At 37.0% G+C, this 21342-nt stretch overlaps 1 protein-coding gene across 2 annotated transcripts in view; it reads left to right on the forward strand.

Moving 5' to 3' along the window:
- The window catches only part of RAVER2 (ribonucleoprotein, PTB binding 2), a 94155-nt gene that overhangs the window by 16404 nt on the left and 56409 nt on the right, over positions 1–21342 (forward strand). For both annotated transcript variants that reach the window (XM_087865966.1, XM_045802149.2), the window contains exons 2-4: positions 3650–3716; positions 8446–8915; positions 12175–12366. In XM_087865966.1, coding sequence (XP_087722092.1) covers positions 3650–3716; positions 8446–8915; positions 12175–12366 — 729 coding nt within the window. The remainder of the gene's footprint in view (positions 1–3649; positions 3717–8445; positions 8916–12174; positions 12367–21342) is intronic.

The following is a 21342-nucleotide window of genomic DNA, read 5'->3' on the forward strand; positions in this document are numbered from 1 at the left end:
GTTTAAAAGTAAGTAGCAAAACGATCTAGAAACAAACCAAATATTCACTGGTAGAAAAATGGATACATAAATCATACTATAGGTGTAGGATATCAAACAGAGGATATCAAACCGAGGTGAATTAAATGAATGGCCAGGTGGAACATGAGTGAATTTTTGGAACATACTATTGAGTTTAAAAAGCAAGGCACCAAAATAAATAAAAAGGCAAGGCACAGAAGATTAAAAATAACATACCATTTCTCTAAAGCTCAGAACCAGGTAAAACGAATCAACATATTGTTTGGGAATGCATATCTACGTTAGGAACTCCAGCCGTGGGGGAAAGTGACGGGACGGACAGCAAAGGAATGCAGAAGTCAGTGGGACAGTGCCGCTGACGTTCTAGTCTTTAGGTTTGGTGGTGAGTTCCTGGGTGCTTATTTCATCATTATGCCTCATAACTTAATACGTTGCAGATAATCTTTTCATATTTCCAAATCACTTAAAACTTTCAAGGACAATTAGTAAAAATATTTCTTTTTTTCCCCCAAAAAAAGTGGAATTTGAAAGTAGAGTGCTTTAATCTGTGAAAGCCTTTCTTAGGAAAAAGAAATTAAAAGTTAAGTCAGAGAAGGACTTAGAAGACACTGTGATTCAGGTTTAAAACTAAGGCTGGGTTTCATTGCGGCTGTCGATTCTCTCCCTAGGAAATACTTCCTATGTGCAAAACTTTTCATTCCAGTAAAGGAACAGGAGTAATAAGGAGCATGGTCTGGAAATAGGTTGCTAAAGCTGTCTGATGCTGTAAGTTTTGATGAACTCATCATACTGTAAGAAATTTGTAACTATTCCTGGTCAGAAGGTGCTACTTTGTTCCTTAAAATTAACTTGCAAGTTAATGGAAACATCATAAAGCTAGATTGGAATAGAAAGAGAGCATTTCAGTTGTTCGGGTTCTGTGTGGTGGAGCATAGTCGAATTCTGGCAAATGGTTGTTAGGGCTCTCTTTCAGGTTTTAAGTTTTTAATTTGGCCAACTTACTGAGGCTCAAATTGAGGGGTGACCCACTTTTGCCTGGGTCAAAACAACCAAGACATGGAGGAAAATAATTGTGTGTGTGTTTTTTTATCTTGGCAAGAAGCTTTGTAAGGTTTCCCAGCTGGCAAATTCTGTATCCCACATCTGATGCATAGAAAAGCTACCATGTGAAAGAGGTATTTTAAAAATAAAAAATTTAAGTTGCAGAATACATCTTTGAATACACAGGATCTCTCTCAGGTGATTCAGCTGAACGAGTAACATGTCATTTGTTTACAGATACTTGATAATGTGAAGAGCAGTGTCATGTTTTCTTTGGCATTTGACAGCTGTTAACTAGTGAAATGAGAGATTAGAGTCTGTGCCGCTTAAAGCATACACTGGATCCCTTCAAACACAACTGTGCCACCCTCTATAGTAAGGATTAAATTAGCCGATTGGCAAGATGTATGTGCTATGCTATTGAGAGAGATCGATCTTCTTAATGAATATACTGTATGCTTCAAGTCCAAAGAAACCCTGAAGCTTGCAAGATAAAAAAAAAAAAAAACTACCATAGTAAGATGTAGGCTAATCTGTATATTGATCACATTACTGTATAATTCATCAAACCCTATTTTATGAAATTGGTAGTACATATATTTTAAAACATATCTCATATTGACTTACTAATAGAGAATACTAAATTATCAACTTTACCTTTCTCTAATTTCTAATCATAGGTGATTATTTTTTTTCCACCCAGCATTGTTTTTATACTTTGTCCATTATATCATTCTTTTCCCCGTTGCATCGTGTTAAAAGGGAAAATATGTCTCAACTTGTAACTGTCCACTTATTTATTTTCCATTTCCATATGATCACTTATTAGGCCACTAATGATATTGTTTTTATAACTATTAGTAGTAGTATACTATATTTAGTTAATTCTGGGGGGAATATGGTAGTATGGTATAGGGGTTAAGGGTGCCAGACTGGTGAATCTCCACTCAGTGAGTTAGTTGATTTTGTTTTGTGGTTTCCTGATTTTTATTTATTTATTTTTCTATAAAGGTTTTTTTTTTAAGATTTTATTTTTAAGTAATCTCTACACCCAACATGGGGCTTGAACTCATGACCCAAAGATCAAGAGTCAAGAGTATGCACTTTATGTCAGGTAGCCCTGTCAACGTCAGGCCTGGTTTTCTGATTTTTAATAAAAAAGGGTGATTTCAGTGCTCCGGAACTAAGTGAAAGCTAAATGAAACAACTATAATAATAACTATAATAAGAATTATTATTGAGTTAGTTTCTATTGGGAACTTAACATACTGGCACTTGTGTATGTTTAATTTATTCATACGGAAGATAGAACAGTTGGCTATAACTTTCCAATCTAGGATCAGAATGTCCACCTACGTGATAGTCCAGTTCCTTGAGAAAATAATAATTCCATCTGTTGTGTATTATGAGTAAATCGTCCAAGGCCAAATATCAATTCAATGACAAAACAATTGTATTCACTTCAGCGTATATTTGAGTGCCTAACATTTGCAAAGCAATACAGGTTATATACAGCCCTATGAAATATAGTTCCTGTACTCAAGTATTATCAATTTAACAGGAATGATTAGGAATAGAAACCTGCTTTTTTAGGACCCCAGGTGGGTGAAAGTTATATCGGAAGAAACGAGTTCAGACTGGATTAATAATGGAAGCAGAACGAACAGGCCCCCCCTGGGGAGCCAAGAGGAAGTAAATTGAATTACACACGTGCCTTGGTGGTGGTTATTGTTTTCATACCCAGGGATCTCTAGGTTTGCAGTCTACCTGTATTTATTCTCTTTGCTGGTACTACGGTATCTACAAGTGTATTACTTGTTAAAAATTCAGTATGTGTAGTATACAAAGAGAAATATTTAGTATTATTTCTGTAAGACAGGCACAAATAAAGTATGACCATTGTTAGCATAGAGGTGGTAGCGGTCCTATCCCACAGAAAAGAATTGGAAAAAAAACTTGGGGTGGCTGGGTGGCTCAGTTGGTTAAGCATCCGGCTCTTGATTTCAGCTCAGGTCATGATCTCAGGGTGCTGAGATCGAGCCCCGCGTTGGGCTCTGTGCTGAGCGTGGAGCTTGCTTGGGATTCTGTCTTCCTCTCTCTCTTCCGTGCCCCCCCCAACTGCTTTCCCGCTCTCTCTCTCTCTCTCTCAATCATAATAAATAAATAAAATTGGAAAAAACTTCATGGAAGATTATTTGAGCTGGGATTTCAAAAGATGCATGCGACTTCAGGTGAAGTGTAGGAACTTCAGTGTATCTTTGCACCATGCAAGGTCGAGGTACCAGCGTGAGTAGAGATTCAGAGTGAGGACTGTGCATGGCATCCTGGTGAAACAGTGAATGCCCATGGAGCAGAAACACGATCTATGTGCAGGTTCTGGACTGGGAAATATACTTGGGGAGGTAGGTTGATGTCGTCTTTGGTGCGCCTGGAATGCCTTTATGTTAAACAAATAATGGAGATCCATGAAAGGTTTTTCACGTGGCAGATGGTGGTGGTAGTGGTTGTAGTTGTACAGCTAGTACAGCTGGATTATCCACTAACTGCATTTGTGTGTTTATTTGAATTCATGTTTTGTCTCTTTCAGGAAGTTCATGATTTATTACAAGACTATGAGTTAAAGTATTGTTATGTGGACAGAAATAAGCGAACAGGTAAGATTTCAATTTTAAGCACCTGGTTTCATTTTGATTCTAAATGTGTGCATTATTAAACAAGCTCACTGGTCTTTTCATTCTTAAAATAATCTCTGAAATTCTTAAGCATTAAATCATATAAATGCTATTCACACCATGTATTTTCTGAAGATAACATTGGTATCCTAAATTATAATCACATCATTAAAATGTATGTCACTAGAGACATTATTTTTATAAAGAATTTTCTAATATTATATGTTATGATGTTGTAATAAATTTTATAGGCTTGGCATCCTTCAGTTTTTTTTATTGAAGTATAATTAACATACAGTGTTATATTCATTTTTTTTAGGTGTGCAATATATTGATTTCACAATTCTATACATTAGCCAGTGCTCACCGCAGTAAGTGTAGTCACCATCTGTCCTCACACAACATTCAGTATTATGGACTGTATTTCCCTATGCTGTACTTTTCATCTCCATCACTTGTTTCATAGCTGGAATTCATACCTCTTCATTCCCTTTATATATTTCACCCATCCCCCCCACTTCCCCTCAGGCAACCAGTTTGTTCTTGTATTTGTTTGTTTTTGTTTTTTTAAGTGAAGTCTCTGCCCAACGTGGGGCTCAAACTCATGACCCCAGGATCAAGAGTCACATACTCTACTGACTGAGCCAGTCAGGTGCCTGTTGTTTGTTTCGTTTATTCATTTGTTTTTTAGATTCCACACGTTAGTGAAATCATAGGGTATTTGTCTTCCTCTGACTTATTTTACGTAGTGTTATACCCTCTAGGTCTGTCCATGTGGTTGCAAATGGCAAGGTCTCATCCTTTTTTTATGGCCAAGTAATATTGTGTTGTGTATATATACACCATAATTTCTTTATCTATTCATCCATTAATGGACACTTGGGTTGCTTCCATATCTTCATTGTTGTCAATAATGCTGCAGTAAACAGGGGTGAATATATCTTTTCAAATTAATGTTTTTATTTTCTTTGAGTAAATACCCAGTAGTGGAATTACTGGATCATATGGTAATTCTATTTTTAATTTTTTGAGGAACCTCCATACTGTTTTCCACAGTGGCTGCACTAATTTACATTCCTATCAACAGTGCACGAGGGTTCCCTTTTCTCCTCATCCTCGTCAAACCTTGTTATTTCTTTGTCTTTTTGACACTAGCCATTCTGACTGGTGTGAAGTAGCATCTCATTGTGACTTTGATGTGCATTTCCTTGACGATGAGTGACGTCGAGCATCTTTCATGTATCTGTAGGCCATCTGGATGTCTTCTTTGGAGAAATGTCTATTCAGGTCCTCTGCCTATTTTTTAATCAGATTGGGTTTTTTTTTTGTTTGTTTGTTTTGTTTTGGTGTAGAGTGATATAATTTTATATGTTTTGGATATCAGTCCTTTATCAGATGCATCATTTGTAAACCTCTTCTCCCATTCGTTAGGTTATCTTTTTGTTTTGTTGATGTTCTCCTTTGCTGGGCAAATTATTTTTGTGTAGGCTTAGTAGCTTATTTTTGCTTTTGTTTCCCTTACCTAAGGAGACATATCCATATATATGTTGCTGAGGGTGATGTCCAAGAGATCATTGCCTTTTTTTTTTTTTCCCAACCATTAGGAGTTTTATGGGTTCAGGTCTCACATTTAGGTCTTATTTCACTTTGAGTGTATTTTGTGTATGGTGTAAGAAAGTGATCCAGTTTCATTCTTTTGCATGTCGCTGTCTAGTTTTCCCAGCACCATGTGTTGAAAAGACTGTCTTTCCCATTATATATTCTTATCTCCTTTGTTGTAGATTAATTGACCATATGGGTATGTGTTTATTTGGGGGGGGGGCTCTGTTTCATTGATCTATGTGTCTATTTTTGTGCCAGTACCAAACTGTTTTGATTATTACAGCTTTGTAGTAGATCTTGAAATCTGGGATTGTGATACTTCCAGCTTTGTTCTTCTTTCTCAAGATTGCTTCAGCTTTTTGAGGTCCTTTGAGGTTCCATATAAATTTTAGGATTATTTGTTCTAGTTCTGTGAAAAATGTTGATGGTATTTTGTTAGAGATTGCATTAAATCTGTAGATTGCTTTGGGCAGTGTGGACATTTTGACAGTATTGGTTCTTCCAGCCCAGGAGCATGGGATATCTTTCCATTTGTTTGTGCCATCTTCAATTTCATCATTATCCTAGTTTTCAGAGTACAGGTCTTTTACCTGCTTGGTTAAATTTATTCCTAGGCATTTTATTCTTTTTGGTGCAATTATAAGTGAGATTGTTTTCTTTCTCTTTCCTGCTACTTCATTATTAGTGTACAGAAAGGCAACTGTTTTCTGTGTATTATTTTGAATCCTGCAGCTTTACTGAATTCATTTATTCTAATAGTTTTTGGTGGAATCCTTAGTGTTTTCTATGTATAGTATCATGTCATCTGCAAATAGTGACAGTTTAACTTCTTCCTTACCCATTTGGATGAATTTTATTTATTTTTCTTGTCTAATTCCTGTGGCTAGGACGTGCAGGACTATATTGAATAAAAAGAATGGACATTATTGTCTTGTTTCTAATCTTAGAGAAAAAGGCTTTGTTTTTTTACCAGTGAGTATGATGTTAGCTGTGGGTTTTTCGTGAATGACCTTAAATAGTTTAAGGTATCCCCTAAACACATGTTGTTGAGAGTTTTTATCATGAACGATGTTGAATTTTGTCAAATGTCTTTTCTGCATGTATTGAGATGATCATATGATTTTTTTATTCTTTGTTTTGTTAATGTGTTTATCACATTGATTGATTCTGTGAATATTGAACCTCCCTGCATCCCTGGAATAAATCCCACTTGATCTAGGTGAATGATCCTTTCAATGTATTGCTGAATACACTTGTTAATATTTTGCTGAGGACTTTTGCATCTGTGTTCACCAGGAATATTGGTCTGTAATTTTCTTTTCTCATAGTGTCTCTCTCTGGTTTTTGTATCAGGGTAATATTGGCCTTGTAGAATGTATTTGGAAGCTTTCCTTCCTCTTCTATTTTTTTTTTTTTTTGAAATTGTTTGAGGACAATTGGTATTAATTCTTGCTTAAATGAAAGATAGAATAAACCTGTAAAGCAATCTGGTCCTGGACTTCTGTTTGTTGGAGGTTTTTGGTTACCAAATCAACTTTGTTATTAGTAATTGGTCTGTTCAGATTTTCTGTTTCTTCCTGATTGAATTTTAGAAGGTGATAGGTTTCTAGAAATTTATCCATTTCTTCTAGGTTGTCCAATTTGTTGGCATATAATTTTTTGTAGTATTCTCTTATAATCTTTCATATTTCTGTGGTGTTGGTTGTTAATTCCCCTTTTACTTCTGATTTTATTTGTATTCTTTTTTTTTTTTTCCTTGATGAGTCTGGTTAAAGGTTTAACAATTTTGTTTATCTTTTCGAAGAACCAACTCTTGGTTTCATTGATCTTTTCTATTGTTCTTTTAGTCCCTAATTTATTTCTGCTCTGATCTTAATATTTTCTTCCTTCTACTGGCTCTGGGCTTTGATCTTACTTTTCCTTTAGGTGTTAGGTGAGATGGTTTGAGATTTTTCTTGTTCTTTGAGGTAGGCCTGTATCCCTTTAAATCTTCTTCTTAGAACTGCTTTTGCTGTGTCCCAAAGATTTTGGATCATTGTGCTTTTATTTTCATTTGTCTTCATGTATTTTTTAATTTCCTCTTTGATTTCTTTATTCACCCATTGGCTGTTTAGTAGCATGTTATTTAGCTTCCATGTTTGTGGGGGGTTTTTGCATTTTTTTCTTGTGATTTATTTCTTGTTTTATACCATTGTAATCAGAAAGTATATGTGATAGGATTTCAGTTTTCTTAAATTTATCAAAACTTGATTTATTCTGGAGAATGTTCCATGTGAACTTGAAAAGAATGTACACTCTGTTGGTTTTGGATGGAATGTTCTGTATATATCTGTTAAGTCCATCTGCTCTAATGTGTTATTCAAAGACACTGTTTCCTTATTGATTTTCTGCCTGGATGATCTATCCACTGATGTAAGTGAGATGTTAAAGTCCCTTAGTATTATTGTATAACTGTCAGTTTCTCACTTTGTGTCTGTTAATATTTGCTATATGAATTTAGGTGCTTCAATATGAAAGAAAAATTTTAAGACTTCACAAAATTTTGCATAACATGTAGTTGGGAAAAATATAATCTTTATGTAGTTTGAAAACAGTGTAAAAATAAAAAACAGAACATTGTAGTATCTTATAGCGGAACTCCTTTTTTTAAAAAATTTTATTTATTTGCGAGAGAGAGGGAGAGAGAGAAAGAGAGCATTAATGGGTGAGGGGCAGAGGGAGAAGCAGACTCCCCTCCAAGTAGGGGGCCTAACGTGGGGCTCGATCCCAGAACTCTGGGATCATGACCGGAGCCAAAGGCAGAAACCCAATTGACTAAGCCACCCAGGTGCCCCATGCAACTCCTAATATAATTCCTATACTTTTATTTGAATCACTGGTCGTGAAATTAGTTAAGTGGTTAGTGTCAGTATTAAAAAACACCATGAAATAGAATAGAAATTTCAGAGTGCATTACATGTGGTAGGAGTATTAGTTCTCGATACTTCTGTTTCAGAAATGTGTATGTGTGTACCGAGTCACAGATCAAAATAAATTCCTTACTGTGGGTCAGAGTCAAAAAATTTGAAAATACTGGCTTAGAAAATTATTTCATTTTGTTATCTTCTAGCTTTTGTTACCTTACTGAATGGGGAGCAAGCCCAGAGTGCAATTCAGATGTTTCATCAATATTCTTTTCGAGGAAAGGACTTAATTGTTCAGCTCCAGCCAACAGATGCTTTGCTGTGTATTACCAACTTGCCCACTTCTTTTACATTAGAAGAGTTTGAAGAACTTGTTCGCACTTATGGAAATATCGAGAGATGTTTTCTAGTCTACAGTGAAGTTACTGGCCATTCCAAAGGCTATGGATTTGTGGAATACATGAAAAAGGACTTTGCTGCAAAGGCTAGATTGGAGTTATTGGGTAAACAATTGGGAACATCAGCTCTGTTTGCACAATGGATGGATGTTAATCTATTGGCCGCAGAGCTCATTCATTCTAAGTGCCTTTGTATAGATAAACTCCCTAGTGACTACAGGGATTCAGAGGAGCTGTTGCAATTTTTTTCCAATATACATAAACCTGTGTTTTGCCAGGTATGTATTCTTAAGGTATCATTTGAAATACTTGAAAATTTCTGCCTATGTATTCTACATGCCCTTACAAATTTATTATACCTGTGTGAATATCACAATGGATAATGTAAGTCTTCTTTAGTCTGCAACAAAGACTTTAAGATCATTTTAAACTTTAGTTCAGTTCCTTTTGTGGATGAGTCAACCTATATTATTAGTTAAGTATGTCTTAGCAAACCCATCACTTACTCATTCACCTCATTCTATCCATTTGTTGAGCCTTCATCCATTGATCCATTCATCCATCCATGTTTTACTTATTATCTTCTCTGTGCCAGACACTATATTGCTGAAAGTTAGAAATACAAAGAATAGAAACATACTCTCTCCATACCTTACAATTTTGTGGAAGGTACTGACAAGCAAATAATTAGAAATCCTGTATAAAGAGTAATGTAATGGAAGATAGGAAAGTATTATGAGGTTTAAAAAGAATGTATACTTCTGTCTTAATGGGATCATGGTGAGACGTTTAGAGAAGATCCTGAAAACTGACCACACTGGTAAGAATTTCCATGTACTTGATCAGTAAAGTTAAATATATTCTGCTAAATAGACAAAAATATATACCGTATAAAGCTCCTTCCCTTGTAGGTGTTCAGTAGCAGTTGATGAACTTTTGTCTCTCTTGCTTCCCTTAATTTCTTCCTTACCTCTCTTCTCTCCTCCCTCCTTTTCTTCTTATCCCCTATTCCCTGCCCCCACCACGCCACCCTTTTTCTTTAATCATACATTTGTTGAGCCTCTACTATTACACTAGAAAGTTTGGAGTTGTTACAGTTTTATTTATATATATATATGTAGTTATATAGTTACATATATATAGTTATATATGTATAGTTATATAACTACACACACATAACCATATATAATATATAACTATATATGCTGTATTACGTATCATATATTTATATAAATATATATTTTATTGTATAATATATAAAAAAGATTATACATAACTATATATAATACATATAACTATAATTATATAAATAATAGATTAATGCTACTATCTTTCTCTTACATTTCTATTTCTCCAATCCCAATATACGCATCAAAGAAACCACCTAAGAGCATCATAAAATTAGAAAATTTTGTGACAGATCTTTTATCAAATCTTTGCCCAGTTATTGAAAGGTGATAGATGGTGATATCTAATCCATATCCTTTTCTTGGATACTAAAATTACACAGTGATATTCTGTGGTCAAACAAATTCTTTGTAGCTGTAGTTGAGGTCTTTGAGGGGAAAACCCATTTATCACAACTTTTATCTGAATTATGAATCCCAGAGTTAGAAGGTACATGAGAGATTCTCCAATCTAGGTCGCCAGTGGTAGAAAAATGTTTGTTATATTATTTGTGAGTGACCATTTAGCTTCTATTAAAATGTTTCAAAATAATGGAAAATTAACTAGATCAGAAGTCAGACCATTACATATTTGAATGGCTTTCCTACCGAACTGAAATATTCCTCTTTAAAACTACTGATGCTGTGGACTTAGATGATTTTGTCTTTTGAAAGAATTAAAATGGTATTATAATTTATATAGGTATGAAAGTTATAATGAACCAAGAATAATAAGTGTTTTAAAAGTTCTCAAAAGATTAATAAAATAACTTTATGATGCATTTATCAGTGGATCTATGAAATTCAGGCTCTTTTGCTTGGTAGGTTGACATGGACTATCTTGAAGATAGTCTCTTATCTTGTGATCAAGGGACACAAAAGACTGATGGCTTTTACAAATCTGATTTTAATATCTGGTTTGGATTACAAGAGGAATGGGGTTCTAGGGGAAATGTTTGGAAGAGGTAGATGTTTTCCCTTTCTGTCATGTGATTGGAAAAAATTTGTGGAAGAAAAGACATTTCAGAATAGTTTTAAAAAGAAGGAAGAATGTGAAGGAAAAATAGAAATTTGATCTAACGATATAAGAAAGTAAAACTTCAGAAATAAAAACTAAAAAAGACTGAGAAATTCTTTAATTGCAATATTAACTTATGAGATGTGAAATCCATAGAAGTGTTGTAGATGTGTCTTCTTAAAGACATACCATGCTGAATTTTATCACATTTACCACTTTATCGTGTGAATGTGTTTAAGATAATTCAGACATACTCAAAACTTAGAAACTTTTTAGTGTCTTATTTTGTTCTTATTTTTGCTCTTTGTACCAGTCTTTACAGATCCAGGACTTTAGTATCTTCCTTTACACTCTTACAGGTGGGTGACTGGAAATAAATCAAGTTCTACATTGCAGGAGTTTATTTAGGCCACATTCAGAAATAAAGCTTGTGTGTTACATAGGCATTTTAACAAACCCTGAGGCACCGTTTTCCCAAATTAAGTTTGATCTGGAATACTTGACCAAATTCCTGAGATCTGCCTAAATTATTGAATTAAAAGTTGAATATGGTTCCTTCTACTTTTCTTCTCTTGATAGTACGAACTTTAATTTACATAGATATGTGGTCAAATAATTGTTCAGTATCTTTCATTGTCCATGTATCTGGTAAATTTATTTTAAAGAAAGTTTAGTTATTGTGTCTCCATATTTTTCTATGTCTAAATTATCAATTATACATCTTTCTTAATATAGAGGGAATATTATCATTTGAGCTTTGACTTTTTTTTTTTTTAAAGATTTTATTTATTTATTAGAGATAGAGACAGCCAGCGAGAGAGGGAACACAAGCAGGGGGAGTGGGAGACGAAGAAGCAGGCTCATAGAGGAGGAGCCTGACGTGGGGCTCGATCATATAACGCCGGGATCACGCCCTGAGCCGAAGGCAAATGCTTAACCGCTGTGCCACCCAGGCGCCCCTTGAGCTTTGACTTTTAAAATAAATTAGAAAATCAATTAAAAAGAAACCTGACGGAATCTTGTTTATCATCCTATCTTCAGGAAGGACTGTAAGCAACTAGTGAACTTTTATTTTTATTTATTTATTTGTTTACTTATTCACTTAAAAAGTAATCTCTACACCCAGCTTGGGGCTCAAACTCACGACCCCAAGATCAAGAGTCGCCTGCTCTCCCAACTGAGCCAGCCAGGCACCCCACAGCTAGGAAACTTATAATTTTAGAGAGAAAGAATATATTTTCACCAGTATCATGCTCTGATACATTTGTCGTTGAGTTTGAAAATTCTATACTGAACATAAATATTTCTAACTGCATATTAGAACTCACCTTTTAACGAAATGTGTCGAATCAGCTTGCGCAGGATGAAGGCAGTTACGTCGGCGGCTTTGCAGTGGTGGAATATACCTCTGCGGAGCATGCCGAGGAGGTTCAGCAGGCGGCCGATGGGATGAGCGTCAAGGGAAGCAAAGTCCGAGTTTCCTTCTGCGCCCCGGGAGCGCCAGGGCGGAGTACCTTAGCAGCGCTGATAGCAGCTCAGCGCGTGGTGAGTCTGTCGCTCTTCAGTAGGATGTAGCATTCTAACGCTGTTTTAATCTGTCCGCACCAGTCGACCGTTCATTGGACCCTCATTATATTTCCATTTCACAAAGACATTCTTCCTTTGAAAAAATTGGCTAAATGGTGTCTCTGTCATGTCAAGCCAGAAGTCATTACAAAAGAAGAAATTGCATTTGGTAGAGTTTATCCGAATAGATTTTTTGAAGGAATGGTCTGTTCTAAATTTCGAGTGTCATGTCTCTTTTTTCAAAGTGTTCATACGTGTCCATAGCGCAAATACGGGAAGGCCTGTGCTTCGTTTTTGCTCACATGGCCCATTGTTACCACTTCTCTATTGTTAAATGTCTGCTCATTCCTCTCTGGGCCTCTCGAATGCGGCAGTTCTGAGCAGACAAGTATTCCTTGTTGGGTTTTGACTCGAGGAACTTAGCATAGTAAATACTTGTTGACTGAACTAAGGAAGGAATATGCTTTTGAGGGATGAGGAAAGAAGACTTCATGATGGAGGGGACATTCGAGTGTGACATTAAAGTGTGCTTTTGAAATGTATTGTTGGGAGTGGAGGATAAGATTGCTAGTTAAATACAGATTTTGCTTGAGATATTATATTGAAAAAATTATTCTTTATCTGAAACCCAAGTTTAACTGGGCATCCTGTATTTTTACTTGCCAAATCTGACAACTGTAAGGAGGTATAGTGAGTTGAACAAAAGCTTTCAAGCAGTAGAATGAGGCAAGTTTGCTGCTTCAAGGGGGGGCGAGTGGTGCAGGTAGACGAGTATAGGAAGGGATGCGTGGTGAGATGGTAGCTTGATGCCAAATCAGGGAGGACCATTGAGCACTGGAGGAATGGAGATTGAATTTGGTGAGCAGCGGGGGAGCTTTTGAAGTACATAAACAAGGTAGTGATGAGATCAGAGTTAAACCATCAAGAGATTAGTCTGAAAGTGGTTCGTAGATGAACTGAGGAGGGAGGAAAAGATAGGCGATTGCTCTTGGTCTCACATCTCTTGCCCTTCTCTTCCTGTTCCTTAACCTCACACCTGGTCCTGGGTCCCTCCTCCCTTGTTTTGTAGTTTGTCATTCCCCTCTTCAGTTCTGTCATTCTCCTGTCCTTGCTCACGGAAGTCATGACTTCTGCTATTCCACTGTCAGTGTCGCACCTCTGGTTAAATGGCCTCTGGTGGACCAGAGTCACTGAGTTTACAATTCTGAATCCATCCGGTCACCTACTTTTACAGCCAGGGCACTATGTCCTCTTGAACCGAAAGAAACACCTAGGTGGCTCGATGCTACTACACACGTGTAATGTACATTCATGGCTGGTCCCCAGCAAATCTTTAGCTCGTCCTCTCTCATCAGCTGCCCGCTTCCATAGTCTACAGCAACTATCTCAAACCTTCACTCTGTTTCTGCCTTTGTCCTTTCTATCAGCTGATCCTGACTCCTAGTGTTTAGAAATATAAAGGTCGGGGCGCCCGGGTGGCTCAGTCATTAAGCGTCTGCCTTAGGTTCAGGTCATGATTCCAAGGTCCTGGGATTGAGCCCCACATTGGGCCCCCTGCTCAGCGGGAAGCCTGCTTCTCCCTCTCCCTCTCCCCCTGCTGGTGTTCTCTCTCTCGCTGTGTCTGTCAAATAAATAAATAAAAATCTTAAAAAAAGAAAAGAAAAATACAAAGGTCATGTGCTGGATCACTCATTCAACTCTTCTCATACTACCCCAGCCAATGTGTCTTCATTTTTTAAAAAAAGATTTATTTATTTATTTATTTATTTGAGAATGTGAGTGTGTGGGGGGGTGTGCAGAGGGGGAGGAAGAGAGAAAATCTCAAGCGGACTCTGAGCTGAGCATGGAGCCTGACATGGGGCTCCATCTCATGACCCTGAGATCACAAACTGAGCCAAAACCAAGAGTCAGATGCTTAACCGACTGAGTCACCCAGGCAACCCCGTGTCCCCATTTTTTACTTCCTTTTCTCTTCAGTAATGGTCATTCCACAGATATGTACTTGGCACCCACTACATTCTAGGCACTGTTAGAGATGTTTATGAGTCCTCGATGAACAAAATGGACAAAGATCCCTGCTCTCTTGGAAGAAGAGCTGCGTCTCCTCCTGCCAGTGCTGGGGCTCGTGACCACGTCCGCCATCTTCAAGGATCTCGATCCTTACCTTTCTGCTTACTGTCTTTCGTTGCTCCACTAGCTCCATCCCATCTGCTTATAAACATGCTCAGATCCTTTCCTTTAAAAATGCTCTCTACATACTGGCTTTTATATTACTCTTCCTTCACCACGGGAGATTCTTAAACAGTTAGGCTCCACTTGCTCTCATCATTTCTTCATTTCCGTCTCAGCCGGATGCGGTGTGGTTTCTGCCTCCGCTATTCGAGTGAACCTGTTCTCATTAAGATTAATCGAGATTTCTGAGTATTCAGTTGAATAGGTGCTCTTCAGTCATTTGCTGCTTGGCCGCTTTAAAAGTCTCAACTCGGGTCGCCTGGGTGGCTTAGTTGGTTAAGTGGTTGCCTTCGGCTCAGGTCATGATCCCAGGGTTCTGGGATCAAGTCCCACATGGGGCTCCCTGCTCAGCAGGGAGCCTGCTTCTCCCTCTGCCTGCCGCTCTCTCTCTGTCAAATAAATAAAATCTTAAATATATATATATATACATATATACATATATATATATTTATATTCCCCACTGTCTTGAATTCTACCCCACCATTCTTCTTCTGCTTAACCATTCCTTCCCCTTCTTCATTTTCCCTAAGGGCTCGTAATCAATAGACATGTGTGTTGGACTTTCTTATCATCCTCTTACTCCAGCAGCCCGGGTTATGGCCTATCAGGAACGACTTGCAAGCGCATATTTTTGAGCCAGTTTGCCCTCAGCACAAAATCTGTATTTCCAAATGGCCATTAAGCAGCCCACCTTCATGTTATATAAGTAGTTCAGTTCCAACATTTCCAAAAGAAAACTGGCTTTTCTCTGGAACTTACTTTTCTCTGTTCTGTGACGTTGGACCGGACTTGCTGAGTTTCTAATTCTGAATCCAATCACCTGCTTCTGCACCAGGGCACTGTGTTCCCTTGGAGAAGAACAAACACCTAGGCGGCTAGATGCCACTGCACGTGTGTGACACACGTGTGCAGTTCTGTGTTCTGTATACGGCACCCGTTCACCCAAACTCAAGTGATCTGAACCAGCAACTCAGTTAATCGTGATGGGTTTCCCTCACCTGCTCCCCAAATCTAGATGTGAAATATTAGCAAATCCTTTCAAGTGCACATCCTAACATCTCTTCCCCCACCTTGAGGCTTGCCGGCATCTTTGTTACTTGACTCAGGATCTCCTCTTTTCTCACCTAGATGATGAAAAGAATCGCTTGTGTAGTCACCGCTGTACTTCATCTTCCACACTCAAGAGTGATCTTTTCCATCCTCAAATCAGATTGTGTCGTCCAGCTGCTTAATATTCTTTAATGCTGCATAAGTTCACCTGCCCTTGCCCTTCATGATTTAATACAGTGATCATGAGAAACCTTAAATGGTTCCCGATCTTAAAAGTAATGCATTTGCATTGATGCTTTCTACAGATTCTTGGTACATATCCTTTATCAAGTTTTCTGAGACTTAAAAAAAATCAGGTAATGAAATTTATCAAAGTATTTCTGTAACTGTTGAGATAATCATGTGATTTCTTCCTAAATTCATTAATGTGCTGAATCACACTAATAGATTTCCTAATGTTAAACCATCCTTCTGTTAAAAACTCTAATTGGTAATTGATAACATCTTTTCCAACGCATTGTTTATTTGACTGGATAATCTTTTATTTTGTTATGTGCTCGTGTGCTCATAAGTGAAAAATGCTTAAAATCTTTTGTATCATTTATTTTGGAATCAAGGGACTATTGACCTCATTAAAATTTAACTATTTTTTTTGCCTTCTCCCCCTTTTCTTTCTTTCTTTTTTTTTTTTTTTTTAAAGATTTATTTATTTATTTATTTGACAGAGATAGAGACAGCCAGCGAGAGAGGGAACACAAGCAGGGGGAGTGGGAGAGGAAGAAGCAGGCTCATAGCGGAGAAGCCTGACGTGGGGCTCGATCCCAGAACGCCGGGATCACGCCCTGAGCCGAAGGCAGACGCTTAACCGCTGTGCCACCCAGGCGCCCCCCCCCCTTTTCTTTCTATTACATGGATCAGCTCATATAAAATAGGGCTTGCCTGTTCTTCGAAAGTTTGAGAAGTCTCATCCAGAAATCATGTAGACCTAGTCCTGGAGCCTCGTACAGGGGGAAATCATTGATTACCACTGAAGTTTCTTCTACAGATATTTAGATATTTTAGTTTTATTTTTCTCTCTGTGGTACATCGGCATTTGATTATATTCCATAGATTCATCCACTTTGTCTACATTTTCAAATTTATTGGCACATAGTCATTTATTAATATTTTTAAAATTTGTTCTGTCTTCGTGCTCCTGAAGTCCTGGGATCAAACCCTGCACCAGGCTCCCTGCTCAGCTGGGAGCCTACCTCTCCCTCTGCCCTTCCCCCCACTTGTGTTCTCTCTCTTGCTCGCTCTCAAATAAATAAAATCTTGAAAAAAAATTGTTCTGTTTACTGTTCTCATTTTCACTGTGTATTTATTTGCATTCTCTTTTTTCTCTTTGATCATTTGATCAGTTCCTTTTTAGAGAGAGAGAGAACGAGAGCGCACATGAGTAGGGGGAAGCAGAAGGAGAGGGGGAGAGAGAATCTCAAGCAGACTCCGCACTGAGCACGGAGCCTGAAGCGGGGCTGTATCGATCTCAACACCCAGAGATCATGACCTGAGCTGAAATCAAGAGCTGACACTTAACCAACTGGGCCACCCAGTCACCCTTTGATCAGTCTTACAAAAGATTTCCCTGCTTTGTCTTTTTGAAGAAACAGCTTTTGTTCTGTTCATTATTTTTCTTTTGCTTATTTCTGTCCTTTTTTAATTTTAATTCCAGTATATATAACATGCAGTGTTTTATTAGTTTCAGGTGTATAATGTAGTGATTCAACAATTCTATACATTACTCAGGGCTCCTCATGATAAGTGTGCTCTTAATCCCCGTCACCTATTTCATCCATCCCCCCACCTCCCTCTGGGAACCATCTGTTTGTTCTCCATAGTGAAGAGTCTGTTTCTTAGATTGTCTCTTTGTTTTCTTTGTTAGTTTGTTTCACAAATTCCACATAAGAATGAAATCATAGGGTATTTCTCTTTCTCTGATCTATTTCACCTAGCATTATACTCTTTAGATCCATTCATGTTGTTGCAAATGGCAAGATTTCAATCTTTTTTTTGGCTGAGTAATATTTGAGTGTGTGTGTGTGTGTGTCCGTCCTTTTCTTCAGTCATCTATCAGTGGACACTTGGGTGCATCCATATCCTGGCTGTTGTAAATAATGCTTCAGTAAACATAGGGGTGCATGTATCTTTTCAAATTAGTGTTTTTGTATTCTTTGAGTAAATACCCAGTAGAAGAATTACTAGATCATATGGTAATACTATTTTTAATTTCTTGAGGAACCTCCATACTGTTTTCCACAGTGTCTCCCTTATCTTTATAATATCCTTGTTTTTTTTTTTTTCTTCCTTGGGTTTACTCTTTCTCCACTGTCTTTATTGATATTAATACTTAGCTCTTTTGTTTTCAATCTGTATTGTCTATATTGTTTTCTGATTAATGTATTTAAATCAAGTTTCTTTTTAACTAATGCTATACCTCTATATCTTAAATTTTATTTGGGCTTTTTAAGTTTTTCTTTTAATTCTAGTTAACATACAATGTTATACTAATTTTAGGTGTACAATATAGTGATTCAACCACTCTATACAATGTATCATAAATTTTAGATTATAAATGTTTCAAATTGTTCTATGATTTCCTTTTAAATTTGAAGCTTAATTACTTTTGTTTTCATTTTTCAGTTTATATCCACTTAGGAATTTTAAAAAACCATTCTTTTTTTTTTTTTTTTTAAAGATTTTATTTATTTATTCGACAGAGATAGAGACAGCCAGCGAAAGAGGGAACACAAGCAGGGGAAGCTTACCTGCTGTGCCACCCAGGCGCCCCTAAAAAACCATTCTTCTGACATAGATTTGTAATTTATTGCATTGTGGTCAGAGAACCTGGTCTCTAATGTTGATTTGGGGGAGGGGATATTGTGGCTGCGTTTTGTTTTGGTGTGTGGTTACTTTCTGTGAATGTGCCGTGTATGCTCAAAAACAATCCAAACTCTATGTTTGTGGGTTACAAAGTTAAATGTGCATATATGTATGTATAAATATTAGTTTGAGCTTATTAATTGTGACTCAAACTTTCCATATCTTTCCTTATTTTTTGTCTGTTTGCTCTGTCAGTGTCCGAGAGGAATGTATTAGAAGTTATGTACAATTGTTGGGTTTTCTTTTTCTCCTTACTCTGTTGTTTCTCCATAGGTAGGTAGCGGTGTTATTAATTATTAGGCACACATTTGTTTGCAGTCACATTGATGATTTTACCCCTCTACGTGTGTTTCTGATGTTAGAGTTGCCACTTCAACTTTCTTTTAGTTTATGTTTACTATCCCTTTATTACCAACTTTTTTGTACATTTTTTATTTTAGGTATGTGTCTTTGGGCTAACATGTTGCTCTAAAAACATGTTTTAAAAAAATCAAATTAGGGGCACCTGGGTGGCACAGCGGTTAAGCGTCTGCCTTCGGCTCAGGGTGTGATCCCGGCGTTACGGGATCGAGCCCCACGTCAGGCTCCTCAGCTATGAGCCTGCTTCTTCCTCTCCCACTCCCCCTGCTTGTGTTCCCTCTCTCGCTGGCTGTCTCTCTCTGTCAAATAAATAAATAAAATCTTTAAAAAAAAATCAAATTAAAGAATCTGTCTTTAATTGGTACATTTAGACTACTTAAATATGTAGTGATGATTCTTATATCATGTTTTCTTTTAACTATTTTCTCATATTTTCATTTTCTATCTGTTGGATAAATAAGAATTTTCTTCGAGTGTGGGTTGTCCTGGGGAGTAGGTGGGAGTAGGTAAGCATCTCTGGGGCAGGAAAAAGGAAACCCCTTCAGACAGCAAACTCAAATGTGCCTTCCTTAATGTCACCCCTTTACAAGTGAAAATTAAATAGAATTCTGCATTTTCCACCTGAGATGGCAGTTTGAGAACTGAGCCGGGCGAGCGCACGCCACCATTGCAGCAGTGATGTGCTCGATAGCTAAAGGCTGACAAAGTTGTACTGACTGACAGTTGGATTCTCGGCTGGTCCATTTCATACAGATTCTTCTCTAGAAAGGCAAGCAGCTGTGTTCTGTGTCTTCTACATCTTGGTACCCCCCGGCATCAATCATACTCTTTTACACTAGACACCAAATGTTTGTTAAATGAGGTTTTTAAATTATCTGAGGCCCCTAAGATCAGGAAGCAATCAGAGGGTTGAGATTTTGTGGATGACAAAAACAAAACAAAACAGAACAAAAAAACAAAAACAAAAATAAAACAAAACCGTAGAAAGATAACTACTAAAAAAAAAAAAAAGGAAAAAAATTTCTTCTTCACATTTGAGAATAATATGTTCTGTCTTTATCCTATTGGTGATTGCCCCTAACTTATTTACACCCCTAGATTTATCAGTATCCCTTTCTTCCCACTTAATTCAATCTTCTCTCCATCCTACTTCCTCCTTCCTTAGCCAGCCTACCACCTACTGGTGTCTACATTTTAATTTTAGGATTGCCTACAGTATTTTTTTCCCCCGTGGTGCTGGGTTTGGTATGCAGCAGTGAAATTAACCATGCTATCACATACTTTTATTTGCACATATCATATAATATTGTCTTGCATTTACTGCATCTCATGTCTCATTTTCAGAGAAGGTATTAATGTGGTAAAAACTTTTGAGAATTTGTGTAGTTGGGAGTATTTTTATTTCACATATTTAAATAATAGCTGAACATAAAAATATTAAAAATGTAGACTCCAAGTTCTTCCTTTGGCATTTTGAAAATACTAATTTGTTGCCTTCTTAAATGCATTGTTGATGCTATGAGGGAGAAGATGGTATTAATTCATTTCTTGTTCCTTTGGAAATACATTCCTTCTCACTGGAAGCTTCTAGCATTTTTTCTTTGGCTTTGATGTTCTTAAGTTTCAAACCCAAAAACCTGACTGTGTTTTTTCCTCATACATCATCTTTGGAACACCGTAACCCCTTTCATTCCATGTTAATTTTTCTTTAATAATGAGAAATTCTCAGCCATTATTTCTTCCAAGATCCCCTTCTTTTTTCTTCTCCTTCAGGGACTCCTACTTTATACAAGTTGACACTTCCAGCCTCTTTATTGCCTTGCTTTTTCTCTTTTGCGTGTGTTTCTTATTTCCGCGTTTTGTTTTGTTTATTTGCATTTTCCCCTTCTTTATCCTTTGCCTATGTCTTCTCAGAGCTTTCGTTTGAACTGATCTTTCAAGTCCCTGTTTTGTGTTTCAGCCACACATATTCTTTTATTTATCTGTTCAAGCACAGGATAGAGGTTAATAATGCTCCGTATGAGTTTCTTCAGTTTCCTTGTGTATAGATTGGTGATAATAGTACCAATCCCGTAGAGTTGTAGTGGAGGACGGCATAACACAATCCATGTAAAGTACGTAGAATGTGCCAAGTATGCAGTGAGGGTTGCTTTTTTCATTTTTTTTTTAACATTTATGTTTTTCATACCCAGTATTTCTAATTAGTTATTCCTTGATTCACATTACTAATAAAAAAATGTTAAGGGTGTCTATTCCGTCTATTACTCTGTAGTGTTGTTATTTCCTATCCATTAATTCTGGCTCGTCTCTTACGAGTGGTTCAATTTGTTTCTTATAATTTTTAGTGACTACATTCCCCAGATGTCTAGCTGTGTTCTGTGAATACGTATGTCC

The sequence above is a fragment of the Ursus americanus genome, chromosome 12 (genome assembly GCF_024610735.1).
Source record: "Ursus americanus isolate L20-20 chromosome 12, mUrsAme1.1.p, whole genome shotgun sequence".
In the NCBI taxonomy this organism is placed as follows: domain Eukaryota; kingdom Metazoa; phylum Chordata; class Mammalia; order Carnivora; family Ursidae; genus Ursus; species Ursus americanus.